This window comes from Lupinus angustifolius, chromosome LG04 (genome assembly GCF_001865875.1).
Source record: "Lupinus angustifolius cultivar Tanjil chromosome LG04, LupAngTanjil_v1.0, whole genome shotgun sequence".
Classification (NCBI taxonomy): domain Eukaryota; kingdom Viridiplantae; phylum Streptophyta; class Magnoliopsida; order Fabales; family Fabaceae; genus Lupinus; species Lupinus angustifolius.
The window spans coordinates 24762531-24776029 of NC_032012.1; the positions used below are offsets into that span (position 1 = coordinate 24762531).

At 34.3% G+C, this 13499-nt stretch overlaps 2 protein-coding genes across 2 annotated transcripts; both read right to left on the reverse strand.

The window, feature by feature from the left end:
- Positions 864-6593, reverse strand: LOC109346484 (2-isopropylmalate synthase 1, chloroplastic-like). The gene is made up of 12 exons (XM_019586066.1): positions 5883-6593; positions 5554-5767; positions 5394-5474; positions 5089-5178; positions 4911-4997; positions 3453-3556; positions 2639-2672; positions 2487-2561; positions 2178-2261; positions 1960-2094; positions 1201-1346; positions 864-1102 (listed from the first exon to the last, which is right to left on the reverse strand). The coding sequence occupies exons 1-12, from the start codon at positions 6512-6514 to the stop codon at positions 1003-1005; spliced, it is 1782 nt and encodes a 593-aa protein (XP_019441611.1). The 5' UTR covers positions 6515-6593; the 3' UTR covers positions 864-1002.
- Positions 8128-13425, reverse strand: LOC109346486 (nucleolar complex protein 2 homolog). The gene is made up of 12 exons (XM_019586068.1): positions 13296-13425; positions 13068-13108; positions 12887-12975; positions 12375-12446; positions 11498-12025; positions 10755-11057; positions 10057-10386; positions 9770-9976; positions 9498-9584; positions 9015-9109; positions 8784-8915; positions 8128-8650 (listed from the first exon to the last, which is right to left on the reverse strand). Exons 2-12 carry the CDS (start codon positions 13087-13089, stop codon positions 8431-8433), a joined length of 2085 nt encoding a protein of 694 aa, XP_019441613.1. The 5' UTR covers positions 13090-13108; positions 13296-13425; the 3' UTR covers positions 8128-8430.

Below are 13499 nucleotides of genomic sequence, written 5' to 3' on the forward strand. Positions count from 1 at the left end.
GTTAAATCTCATCAGATTTAAAAAATTACATGTGGTTATAGTTTGGGTCGATTCAGTTTTCTACTCTTGACTATTTATTTGTTTATATTTAGAATACAAAGTTAATAATATGATTTTTGATATATTAAATAACAAAATTAAAATAATATGATTAATTGTTATACTATAAATATTAGAGTAAAAAGTTATTTTGCTTCCTTCAAAAATTTGTGTGCACCAAATTGAAAGACCAAATAAGTCCTAAATATTCCAAATGTCTGTAAAGTTAGTTCCTTATAACATTTTTATGATAAGTTTTGGGATACTCATAATCTTGAGAATTATTTTGAATTTTCATGTTTTTAGAGATCAAAGTAATTCCCATAATTTTGTTAGAGATCAAGATTGGTCGATTCCAAATGAAAAGAATACAACAAAATCCAACTAACATACATAATAAAACTGATAAATATGTAGTTTTTAGAGTATGATAAATAGAAACACGTGCAATTCCATCGATTTTATAAACAATTCTGAAATCTGAGTGATTCTTTGCAACATTAACAAAAAATAGTCCATTCAAAATGTTGTTTTGTTTTTGTCTGAATATTTTGATCAGTTTCCAATTTACTTTGGATCCAGTTGGATGTAAACAGTAAACACCCCTATCTATTGTGATTCAGTAGTAAAATATTAGACAAAAAATAAAGTTAAATAAGCTTATTTATATTGTAAATGTTTCAAGGTCGAAAAAGCTGTCATATAGAAAATACTTATAGCTAGAAAAATATTTTTTAATTTCCTTTATTCATTCCAAACATGCTGTTACATTCATGAAACTAATTTTTTTTGTTTTACTTTTATTGTGAAGCTTTAAGAAATGAGGTTTGAAAAGTACAGATTTATTTCACCTTATTGTAATAGCCGTCAAAAAAGTAGTAGTAATATACACTCCCTCTTGCACATCAACAATCATAACAGTAACATGAATTTTCAAATCTTTGATGCAGAAACTGAGAATTTTCAAGATGATGATGTTTCCTTGAAACCCAACATTTTGTTTAGTGCAGCGATATAGGCCTTGACACTAGATACAACAACATCCATTCCTGATCCTATTCCACTGTCAAAAACAAAACAAAACATCATTAATTGAGTCCATTGATCATTAGAAAGGATAAGGTTCGCTAAAACAATTGATCCTCTTTTGAATTGAAGTACCTAAATGTTCGATGATATGCTTCTCCAGTTAATACATTAGTCGAAACATGACTATGAACCCCGCGAATTACAACTCGGGTAGTGGCAATTGCATCAATCCCTTCTGTTACTGCATTCATAGAGTACTCGAGAAGTTCGACCGGTTCCTGCATAAAAATACGAATAGAATATTTCTCCATCACACGAATAGTTCAAAGAAATTCAGTATAACCCCATTAAATGTGCAGACCAGGGAAATCAGGAAACATCCAAGATTTACAATCCAAGGAACTTTCAAGTTTCAAGTATAACTCCATTGAGAAGTTCAAAGTTCAGACCATGATTTTACATTCCTAATCCCAGAGCCATGCTCAAAGAAAAACAAGGGAGACAATGTTTTGATTAAAGCTAAAAATTGAGAAACCATAATAACCTGAGTCTTCAGATATCATTAAATCACCATAAGATACTTACTACCAAATCATGCAAATGACAAGAGAAATACTTATGCATGCTACAAGAAGAGCAAAATGAGCTTACAAAATCAAAAGGAAGTCATGAGTTGCTATCAACAAGAATATATACGTTGGGTTTGTTATCCTCAGCCCTTAAGGCTAAGGTTAAGGAAGCTCAAAGAAAATATCTTTTATAGGGAAGCATGAAGTTAAATAAATAAAAGTTAACCCACTTGCTTTTCCAATGCAACATAACTATTTTTAGTCTCTCATAAACTCAGACCTTAGGGCTGAGGATAACAAAATTCTATATACAAATTCAAACCTTCACTATCAGATCAATAGCCTTGTAAGCTGAATCCACTGGTCCAGTACCAACAGAACAAGCAAGGTGTTCTCTATTATCAATACCAATAAGTTTAACAGTTGCTGTAGAAAGACCAAGAGTTCCACAAGCCACCTGCAACAAATAGAGACGGATTAGCTTATTTTGTTCTATTATTGTCAAGCCATTATAAAATTTCAAAGCATATTTCAATTTACCTGCAAATCACCAAGCTTCCAGATTGACTCTGCCTGAGAAATTTCATCCGATACCAATGCTCTTAGATCCGCATCAGTAACTCTCTGGTACAAAATGAAAGCAAGTTAACCAAAGCATGACAGAAACGTCATAGTTTTATTTATTGATAGCCATATTTATTATTGTTTGATATAAAACACCAAATATCAAAAGACAATTGAACCCAATATGTTGACCTGGTCAATGTTAGCTAGATTTAATGACTTGCAATATTATAATCAGTAGGACTTGCAAGGGAAAGACAGGAAATCAAACCACTGCTTATTTACCTTTTTCTTCTCAGCAACTGCTTTGAAACGCTGAAATAAACCCTCAACATCGTCTTCTTTAAGTTCATAGCCAAGCTGCAACAACAGAGAATAACTCAAAAAAGAACAAAACATTCAATAACCCTTTAGCTCCAATTCAAATATTTGTATACCTCTTCAAGACGCTTTCTCAAAGCATGGCGTCCACTGCATCAATTTGAGTACAAGTGCTTGTTAGAAAAAAATTAAACGAGTGGACTTCTTTTCTATAAATTAATAAAGAGTTGAAAATTGCCAAGGTTTTAGAGGATAGAAGGACATTAAACAACCATTAATAAGAATAGAACAACACAAAAAAAGAGCAACTTCAGTCAATACTGCTAAAAGGATACACTTAAATGTATCATTATAGTTATAAAGCTACATGTATATTATTACACACCCTAAATTAAGTGATCTTAAATTGTTCAGTAGATTAAGAGCTACCCTAGCATTAGCAGACCATATATTGAACATCTAATACTATGAGAAGTATTTGTGGTATATAACACAGTCCTGCACTGCTGTCAAACAATACTATTCCTGATAGTCAACCACAAGTATTTGTTCTAAATGATTGGTATATTACGAGACACTTCATGATGTACATATGGGCTTTATGTGTCTCCTCCCTCAAACTTGATATCTATCTAACTCTTTCAGACCAGTATTCCCCTCAATAAACTGAAGGATATCTATATGGGTCTCCTCCCTTAAACTTGATATCTATCTAACTCTTTCAAACCAGTATTCCCCTCAATAAACTAATGGATAAGAGGGAATAAAACTTACAATAGGATAAGATCAGTGATCTGTTCTTATTTCATTTTTCTAGAAACTAAAAACTTAACAACTTAAATCCCTAATCATATCAAAAAAGGATTAGGAAGGTGTACAAGATCCACAAAGATATAAGAGTTCTGGAAAGAAATAAAAAAAATAACATACCTAAGCTTTCCCAGTACAATACCAGCTTGGTCCTCGGGTCTTTCAAGCCCAATGTCCTCCGGAGATATAATTTCATATGTACCTTTGTGTTTTAGCATTCCATCCTGTGACAATTTTGAAAACCAAAAATAAAAACGGCTAAAATAACATAATGATATTGAGGTGGGCTTAGGGCTAAGCAAGCCAAAAATGTAAAAGGTAGAATTGGATTAGCTTCCATTTGATCTACTCTATTTACTAGGGCTTCTACCGGACTCCACACATATCCAAAACAACGTAAGGCGAGATTCTACCATATTTTCTACAATAGGAGCCACCCAACTTTCTCTCTAATGCATTTATTCATAATCCTATCTTGTATATTCAAAATATTTACCCACAGGAAAAAACCACTAGTGGTTATCATAATACATTGGTTAAATTTAGCTTGAACAACCACTCCGAGTAATATTCCTCTTCCATGGTATTAACAGTTACTTTTTCAGAATTCTACAGTGAATAAAGTGAACTAGCCCCAAAAACATAAAAGAAATCTGCTGTTAAAATTCTTATATGAAAAAAGAACCAAGGGTACTGTTTGAATGACCTTAACAGGTTTCCTTATCAAGTGTGTCTTTCTATCTAGCAAAATTGAAATCAAAAAAGAAATGAAGTTCTAGTTTGTCCTATGGAATAAGAAATTCACAGAATGTCCTGCTTTGGGCCAAGATAACAAAGTCACATGCATAGTTTTTTTTATTTCTAATTTATGAAATCCAGTATTATCTATGAACCCAAAAGATTCTAACCAATTGTTTTTTTTTATAACCAAGGGTATCTACTTACCCTATATGTAAGGATCTACTCTCCATTGAGTGCGTGGCTGCCCCTCCAAACAAGCGTCTCTCCTAGGAATCGAACATTTGACCTTTTGGTCTACCTGGGGATCCAGTGGGGCCTTACACCACTAGACCAACACCTTGTTGGTAAGTAATCTAGTAATACATCAAGGTTCACATATGTAACACCGAGGTTGAGATTATAAAAAGGGGGTAGCCAAGTACATGAGGCTCTCACCTTTGTCACAAATGTGGGATTTAGAGATGGTAATATGCACTCAACCTTACCCCCATGAGTAGGGAGGTTCTTTTCACAACTAGAACTAGTGATCACTTAGTCACAAGGTACTGAAGGCGCTGACTTTATGCCAAGGCTTATACTTTGATACAACTAATTTTGAATCTTACGCAGTATGCCAAGTAGCTTCAGCTAAGACCACAACATGATATGGGTAACTTGGGCATACACGTTAGGGGAAAAGTTGCAGCTGTTACTAGTGAAAAGTGAAAACTAATTTCATGTGTAAGATGATTTTTGTGTGCAAGTAATAAACTGCAACATCATACATTGTAAGTGCTAGAGTATAAGTTCTATTAAAGTATGAACTATACATGGGTATGTGTATTTAAAATAACCAACCTGATGTATGCCACTTTCATGAGCGAAGGCATTCAATCCCACGAGAGCCTTATGTGGCTGTAACTGCAAACCACTGTACTCTTCGACCTAAAGAACAAAGATTACAGTAAATCAAACAATCATAAATGTCTTTAGAAGGGAAAGCAAATGACAGAAAGATGAGTTTGAGATATTAAACCATTCTGCTTGTCAAATAGATGTGCTTTGAATTAATTCCAGTATAAATGTTGCCAAAGACATGTGATCCGCATTTCAGGGCCATCACAACCTTGAAAGAAAAAGAAATAAGTTTTCAAACACTATGAAGTATAGAAGCCTCTGAATATTGATTATCGAGGTCTATAGCAATACTCAAAACTAAAGATTTTGAAATTTGACACTGCAAACAGGTAAACAATGGACCATATCACTTAAGAGCAAAGAAAGTTGACATTCAATTACAAATTGCATGAATACAGTGCACAATAGAAGATTCATCTTCACCTCTTCTAATGAAGCATTACCAGCCCTTTCACCAATCCCATTAACTGTTACTTCCAACTGTCTTGCACCGGCACGTGCACCCTGAAAGCATCCAAGACCAGATAAATCTAAAATATGGTTTCATTGTGCACATTTAAGTAGTAAAGACTTGTGTATATACCTCTAAAGTGTTAGCAGTAGAAAGTCCAAGATCATTTTGACAGTGTGTGGAAATAATAACATTCTCAATCCCAGGGGTGTTAGCTTTGATATCAGCAATCAATTTTCCAAACTCACTAGGCATATTTATGCCAACAGTGTCAGGTATGTTGAGTGTTGTTGCCCCTGCCTTAATAACTTCTCCTAAAATTTGATAAAGAAACTCTCTTTCCGATCTGGGTACCATCAAATAGATAAATTTGATTATTAAATTTGCTCTATGAATTAAGAAAGCCAAAAAATAAAATCCACTATTGGGTGCTTTTGAGGGTAAAAAAAGGGAGACCTTACCTGCCAGCATCTTCAGGACTAAACTCGACATCTTCGCAACCTAAACTGCGAGCAAACTTAACCATATTCCGAGCAATTTCAATGACTTGTTCCTTAGTTTTTCTCAACTTATATTCCATATGAATCGAACTAGTGGCTATAAAAGTGTGAATCCTAGGTCTCTTAGCATACTTAACAGCGTCCCAAGCTCTTTGAATATCCTTCTCAGAGCACCTAGAGAGACCACAAATAACAGGAACGTAACCGTCTTCATTGACGGCGTTACCAACCTCTTTAGCAATCATAGCAACGGCGTCAAAATCAGCCGGCGACGCCGCAGGGAAGCCAGCTTCGATGATATCAACGCCGAGCTTGGTGAGCTGGCGAGCGATGTCAAGCTTCTCCTTGGCGGTCATGGAGGCGCCCGGAGACTGCTCGCCGTCGCGGAGAGTGGTGTCGAAGATGCGAACATAGGAAGGGTCGGGAATGTGGTTGGGAATATACTCGGGGCGGTTGCGGCGAGAGGAGGAACAAGAGATGGTGAATTTGGGGAATGAGGTGTGTGGGAAATGGAGGAAGATGTGGGAGGTGGAAGTGAGAGAAGAGTGAATAGGGGCGGTGAACGGAGCGTTGCGGAGGAGCACGGTGGCCATTGGAAGAGATAAAACCCTAAAGTGGTAACTGCCGATAGAAGAGTATGAGGATGAGGGTTTTAGTAGTGTTAGGACAAAGAATAATGAAGCAACTAGAAATATAGATCTAACATATATATATATACTATATATATTAGAATAAAGTATATTCTTAAATATAGTATATGTAATATAATTTATCTCTTTTATCAGTAAAACGTAACACATGCAGTGTTTTGTTTAGTTTTAGAAATATTTTTATAGAAAATAATTAGATATAGTACATTTAATAATTTTAGTAAGGATATGAGATAACTTATCTCCTTATATGAAAGAATATTTTATTATATATACATAAAGTTTAAAATCTGTGCACTGACAGTGTAAAGTTTTTTACACTGTCAGCACATCATCCACCATTGATTTGTATTACTTTTGTTTGAGAGTTAATGATGGTTAATAAATCAATGGTGGATGATTGACTGACAGTGTAAAAAAACACTTACACTGTCAGTGTATACATATTAAATCCATATACATATCTTAATCACCATCTAGTATTAAATGTTTGTTTATGTAGTAGGTAAAAATTTATGTATGAGGTTTTTCATTTGGATTAAAACTTAATTATGATTAAAAATATATAATAAATGATATAATAATTTTATACAAAAGATATAATCCAACATTGTGATTGACTTTTAAACTAAAGTAATATAAATAACAATGAATGCTACGAAAAACTTTTACATTAATGATACATAAATATTAAAATTTAATAGTTTGTATAAATTTGGAAACTAAAATAAAGTCCACAATGTGAGTAGTTGGAAACCATAGTTTGTATAAATTTCAAAACTCAAATAAACTGGACAATGTGAGTAGTTGGGAACCCAAATCTTCAATCATCTTTGAGGGAAAATAGGTTTTGGGAAGGGAACAAAATTGAAGGTGGTGACTATTTTGGGAAAAAATAGGTTTGTAATTGTGTTCCAAAAAACAAAGAAGAAAGGGAAGTAACCCAACCAAATGGTGTTAAGATAACGTGTCAAAGGCTCTACTAATGGTAAATGGATTGACACTAATGAGATCAAGTATCATATTCACTATCAAATCTTAATCCAATTAAAAAGTATAATTTTATCAACAAAAAAATTATCTATTAATTATATAATAAAATAAACTCATTCGATATTATCATTTGTCACATGTCACTCTTGCCTTAGTTTTCGCTCCTAAAAAGTTTCATAATACTACTATGTAGCCACTAGACTATGTAATCAAAACTATGGGCTGAGATTAACTTAAAATCATATCTCATGTAAAACATGTTTTATAAAATAAGTATAACTCTGGTAACCACTTGTAACTAAAATCACTTACTTACACCATAATCTATTAAAAATGATTTTCTCCATAATTTTTTCTCTCTTGAAAAGATTCTTTGGTAATATTATCTACTATGTACTTGCCTACATTACATAATCACATTTTTAAACTATGTATTTTAATAATTTATTAACTACATAATAAAATAAACTCATTTCACATAATCATTTGCACATGTCACTTTCTCCTTAGTTTTTCCCTCATAAAAGGTTTCATGGTACTATTATGTAGATAGATATCAAGTTTGTAACATGAATAGTCATGTCAAAATGTAACTTGACTGCATGAATTCATAAACAAAATTACATTGTTGAAGTCATAGTGCTTGTCCTCCAAATTTTAGTGTAACCTTTTGAGGTCTTCATCACCATTACAATCAAATATGTCTTTACTAAGATAAAATGGCACCGTTGATAAAACTACAAAACTTATCTCAATTACCCACCAAAAATGATGAATAAATAAAATATTCTAGTTGCAAACTAGACATGTCCCTCACTCTTGTGCCACTAACACAAAACATGTCACTCTTACCCTGCAAACGAGGTTCATTTTTGTTTCAACCTTTTTGCTTTGTGCTTCTGTTTACGTTTTTGTTTTGGAGGTGCACGTTTTCCGGTGTCGTTGTCCTTTTCCCTAGCAGGAGGGCTCTCACTTGAAGGCTCATCATCTTCAGAACTAAGTACCAAGTCCTCGACAACATCGTCATCAATGGCTCCCTTTTGCTGCTTTCTCTTCTTTCTTTTCTTTTCCTTGGGTTCTTTTACTCTGAAAATGCATCATTGGTTAGACAAGAATAAACAAAGTTGTGCATTGTGTGCAAATGTGCATCAATGATGCATGCATTAGTGTGCTAAGCTGAGTTTATCAATGAAAGAAACGAGGAAAAAGAAAGCCCTACTCATTCGCGTCGTTTCCAGGCATCCAAGAAGAACTAAAGGCAGTGGAACCCTTCTCATTCTTTCTATCATCCTCTTCATCACTTTCTGATATTTCTTTCCCAAATATAGAGGATTCTTCTCCCACTAGAACACTGGAAATTCATGTTGTGTTGTTAGAAAGCTCTATCTTAGTCATTAATCATTATTACATATTGGATACAGTAATTTGGTGATTGAACATGATTCCAAACCTGGATTCCATTAATGAACTATTCTTTTGCTCTGCTCTCTGGCGGAGAGTTATAACATACTTCGACAGTGCACTACCGGCTGACTTCTTTTCATCCTAAGAGAAAACAAAAACAATTTACACTTTTCAATTCTCAAATGCAAACTTAATACAGTAAAACGGAAGCTTAAAGTACGTAGGATGATTATCTAGAAACCGCTGACACATTAATCATCAATGAAATAGCTTCATCCATCATGTGCATGTTGTAGACCGTAAATGAATGGATAAATAAGATGGTACGCCATTTCACTAACATTAAAAAGGCAGCATGTGACAAGTTTACTAGCTTAAAATTGACCCAATTATTGTGCAGGTAGCTTAGAGTGCACACAAGAGAGAGATGAGGAAGCTACAATATAAATAAATGAAGGAAAAGGTCGACCAACAAGGAAACAATCAAAGCTCACACTCCACAAAAATAAAATAAAAAATATGTACAAACCTCAAGAAAAGATGCTGCAGCAGGGTCATTAGGTAAAAACGAAACTGACATTCGCTTTCCATTCACAAACTCAAGATTAGCCTCAATCTGGGTGCAGAAAATTTTCAATGTTAGACATAAATACCACAAGCTCTGCTGTATGCTAATGATAAAACGTACAAGTAAATACAATTATCACGGCTGCAAATTATGATCACTATAATAGATATACCTGCCGTATAAGTAAATACAATTATCACTGCTGCAAATTATGATCACTTTAATAGATATACCTCGCGTATAAGCTGCTTCATTTCTTTTCGAAACCTCTCAACTTTGGTCAATTTGCAAAAGTTACGCAACCTCACAAGTGGAATAAAAGACAACTCCATGAATGAAACAGAATAACTCCATTGTGCCAAGTGTTCAGCAAGCTCTTCAACCACATAAAAAACACATGCCTCTTGAAACGCTCTAGTCTTTAGGGTCGGCTTGCTAACCTAGTATGGAAGAATCCTCTAAAGTTAAGTAGAGCTAAAAAAATGCACATTGACATTGATTTGTTTTTATGTATGAGTACCTTTAGTAAACTGCGTAGGTCAACAGCTTGGCCAACACCTCCAGTAGGTGGTTTATTCAACTCCTTCATTTCCAGCATGTCCAAAAGAAGCATAGACACTGGAACAAAAGAATGGGTAGAATCTGCTATCCGGTTCAGCATTCTGACACATCTCAACCTAAGGGGAAAATATCTGGCTGTGGGAACTAAACGTGCCACCCCCGAAATTATTTGGGTCAGCGGATATGCCAGTTGCTTAAAATCAGAGTCTGAACTGTAGGCACAGACAGCACCAGTCCAAAGCTCAAGACAGTTGATGAATTTCCACTCATAAACCTTGCGAAAAGCTTCCTACAGAATAGACTCAGATAAACAGCAATATAAGTACCATAAAATATGCAGTGCCAAATGCATAAACAATTTGTTTCAATATGAAAAATCTACAATCAAACCAGAGTAAAAAAACTATTAAGGAAAGTCAAATGATATAGCGAAGTGTTAAGTGTTAACCCCTAAAACCAATGATGATTTATTGGGAGGATTAATTCTAGGTGATTAGTTGACATGTACACAATTATACTCTTCCCTCTAGTCTAAAAACAGGAGTAGGCTAGAAAACATTTGTGCAAGACTCAACCTGAATATATTCAAAAAATGTTGAGTCACTTACTACACCATCTAACAAGAAAATAACATGTAATGAGCATATAAAACAGCACCTTAGTTTTTGTACTCAGCGCCTCCCTTAAAATCATAGCCAACTGCCGGATGAAAGTAAAGGCATGTTGATATGCAGTTGGAAGATCCACACCGAGAAGTTGGATGATGCAATTGCCAAGAAAATTGATATGTTTAAGCTTCACTGCATTTACAAAGTGGCAATTCAAAACATAGGCTTTATATATTCCTCTGAAGCATTCATCTAGGCAGCCAGATCCAATACGGATGCATAAATCTCTGATAAATAGAAACGAAACAACTGGAAGAGCACCTCCCCCAGTACCCCAGAAATGAAGGGCCACCTGATAAATTCAACAGGGAAATTAGTTTAATTCAAGGTATGTCAAGTCATATGCCCCAATATGTCATAATGCTCCTAACCACATGCTACATAAATGTTCTCTACATTGCAGCGTTTTCATTTCTAAGCGTCACATGCACATTAACAAAAGTATATTCCTAAAGGACAAACAATTGCATTCAACAGCAGGGTCCCCTTGAATGTACGACCCTTGAACTTGTTTATGCAAGGAAACAGTGAATCTTTAAATGCAAGGAAACAGTGAATCTTTAAATGCAAGGTTCAGGACCTGTCCATCTATATAGAATTAGGGAAGTGGAACAACAGTCAATTTGCATGAGCAGAAATATGCAAGACAGACTTAAAAGTACTAGTGTTTGTTGATGCAGTGAAAGAATAATATACAGAACATTGATTGGATAAGCAATGGCCTTTTCATACCTTAATGTATCTCCTTAAAAGTGAAGGAAATGCAGCCAAAAACAATGAAGAATATTTAAGCCGACGTAAAGTATATGATATCATTTCTGTGTCAGTCATTTGGTTCAAAACATGGAGAGCATTTCCAAGGTAAGACTTCACTATATGGTTATGATTCCTCCAAAGCTTTGTGGTCATTAAATCCTTTATGGTCTCATTCTTTCCACCAGAAGCAGGAAGCTTCAACAAATTTCTCAGTATTCCATCCATTTCATTAAGTGCAGTCAACATTATTTTGTTGAACACGGTGCTAGATATTACACTAAGCTTTGCCATAGAGTCATTATCCCCATCATCACCATAGTGGCATGCTATCCTAAAAGCCTTCATCAGGGAACGAACCGCATTTAAGCTCCCATTTTCGTGGATTGATTTGCACCACAAATCAACCATAGAAGTAGTTATAACTTTCTTAAAGAGTTTCGGTTCCTTTTCTTTAATCTCATGCTCAACAGCCTCTCCATCTTCCATGTCAGTACCCACATCGTCCTGGACAAATAAGGAAACGAGTTGCATAGTTTCTTATACAAAAAGAGCATGACATTGATAGTCACTCAATAATGTTTGTAAGTAACTACAAAATACAAGTCTTCATATAAATTCATTAATTTTGGAAACTGTTTGAAGAGAATGGTTATAAAATAAAATCTTAGTACAGCTCTAGGGAGAGGAAGGAGGGATTAACTAAGAAAACATGCCAATCTCTAAAAAGGTATTAGAACATGTTACAAATTATTCATAATAACTATTTAAATAAAATATTCATCAATATTTCATCCATTTCAATTTATAAGCACAAAAGGTAGAGACAGGAAGAGTATATATGTAGCATACTCACATCAATATCATCATCACCGAATTCAAGCAACTCCTTGTCATGCTCTTTCAAGAACTCAAAAAATTCTGGGTCCTGAGAAGATGGAAAATCTGTTAATAATATCACCAATATAATATAGCCGAATCAATATAGTAAAAGGACTAACAATATAATCCCCAATCAAACATCATTTAGCTAGAAATTCACACGACAATAGTCTTAATCTTACATCAGTTAATTAACTTTATCAAAAACTTTCATTTGCTCTCCATCCCCACCACCCCATTCCACGCAACCCAACAATACCCCAACCAATTTCTCTATTTACATGCTTTCTCAATACAATGAATACAAAAGCTACAAAACTTATTAGGTTAAACTATAGAGAATCTTTCAACCAAGAACAAGTAATATCATTATCATGGTCCTTAAACATAACTAAAAGCACCATTATAAAAACATATACAAGTTAAAGCACATACATCATAATGCTAACATATAGTTACAAAAGCTTAAAGCAACAAGTATCAAACCTTCTGCTGAAGTTTCTGCAACTGTTCTTTGTGTTCTTTTACTCCACCTCCACTCGTGGATTTTTTCTTGCTCCTTCTTACATTATTCTCTAGTATCACCCATTGAAAAAAAATACAAGGTTACATAAATAATTGCGACTTATTTAAAAACCAAAATAAAAAAGCATATAAATATACGAACCTGTATCATTTGATGGCTCCATGTTCCTTTCAATGAAAAAACCTGTTTTCAACATTAAGGACCAAATACAAAAAAAAAAAATTATTAATATATAAGCCATGTAATGGAAGTAATAGTTGAAATAAAAGGTGGAAATTGAAAAACTGGTGTAGCTAGTAGAAGAAGATGAAAATGAAGTGAAGGAAGACACTGAAAAAGTTAAACGCTAAAATGAAAGAAGAACAAAACCCTATTTGTTGACGGCTGCGGTGATGATTGCCGTCGCTGGTGGATGCTTTTGGCGGCGGAATGGAAAAGATGAGCACTGAGAGAAGTCAGGGCTATATTAGTGTAGTTGTGTGTTATCAAGCCCGCTTTTTTTTTTTTAACAATTATTGTTGTTGAATTCTAAACCATTTTAAATAATTTATTATTGTTAGGGTTGTGTTAATA

What these genes read in the sequence shown, in the direction of transcription:
- LOC109346484 (XM_019586066.1), bottom strand. Translation starts at nt 6,514, where the DNA reads ATGGCCACCGTGCTCCTCCGCAACGCTCCGTTCACCGCCCCTATTCAC. An exon ending in GTAATGCTTCATTAGAAGAG is followed by an intron (nt 5,179 to 5,393) that starts GTGAAGATGAAT and finishes TTTTCTTTCAAG; the next exon opens with GTTGTGATGGCCCTGAAATG. An exon ending in CAGTTGCTGAGAAGAAAAAG is followed by an intron (nt 2,262 to 2,486) that starts GTAAATAAGCAG and finishes ATTTTGTACCAG; the next exon opens with AGAGTTACTGATGCGGATCT.
- LOC109346486 (XM_019586068.1), bottom strand. Translation starts at nt 13,089, where the DNA reads ATGGAGCCATCAAATGATACAG. An exon ending in TGCAGAAACTTCAGCAGAAG is followed by an intron (nt 12,447 to 12,886) that starts GTTTGATACTTG and finishes CCATCTTCTCAG; the next exon opens with GACCCAGAATTTTTTGAGTT. An exon ending in AGTTCATTAATGGAATCCAG is followed by an intron (nt 8,916 to 9,014) that starts GTTTGGAATCAT and finishes ATGAATTTCCAG; the next exon opens with TGTTCTAGTGGGAGAAGAAT.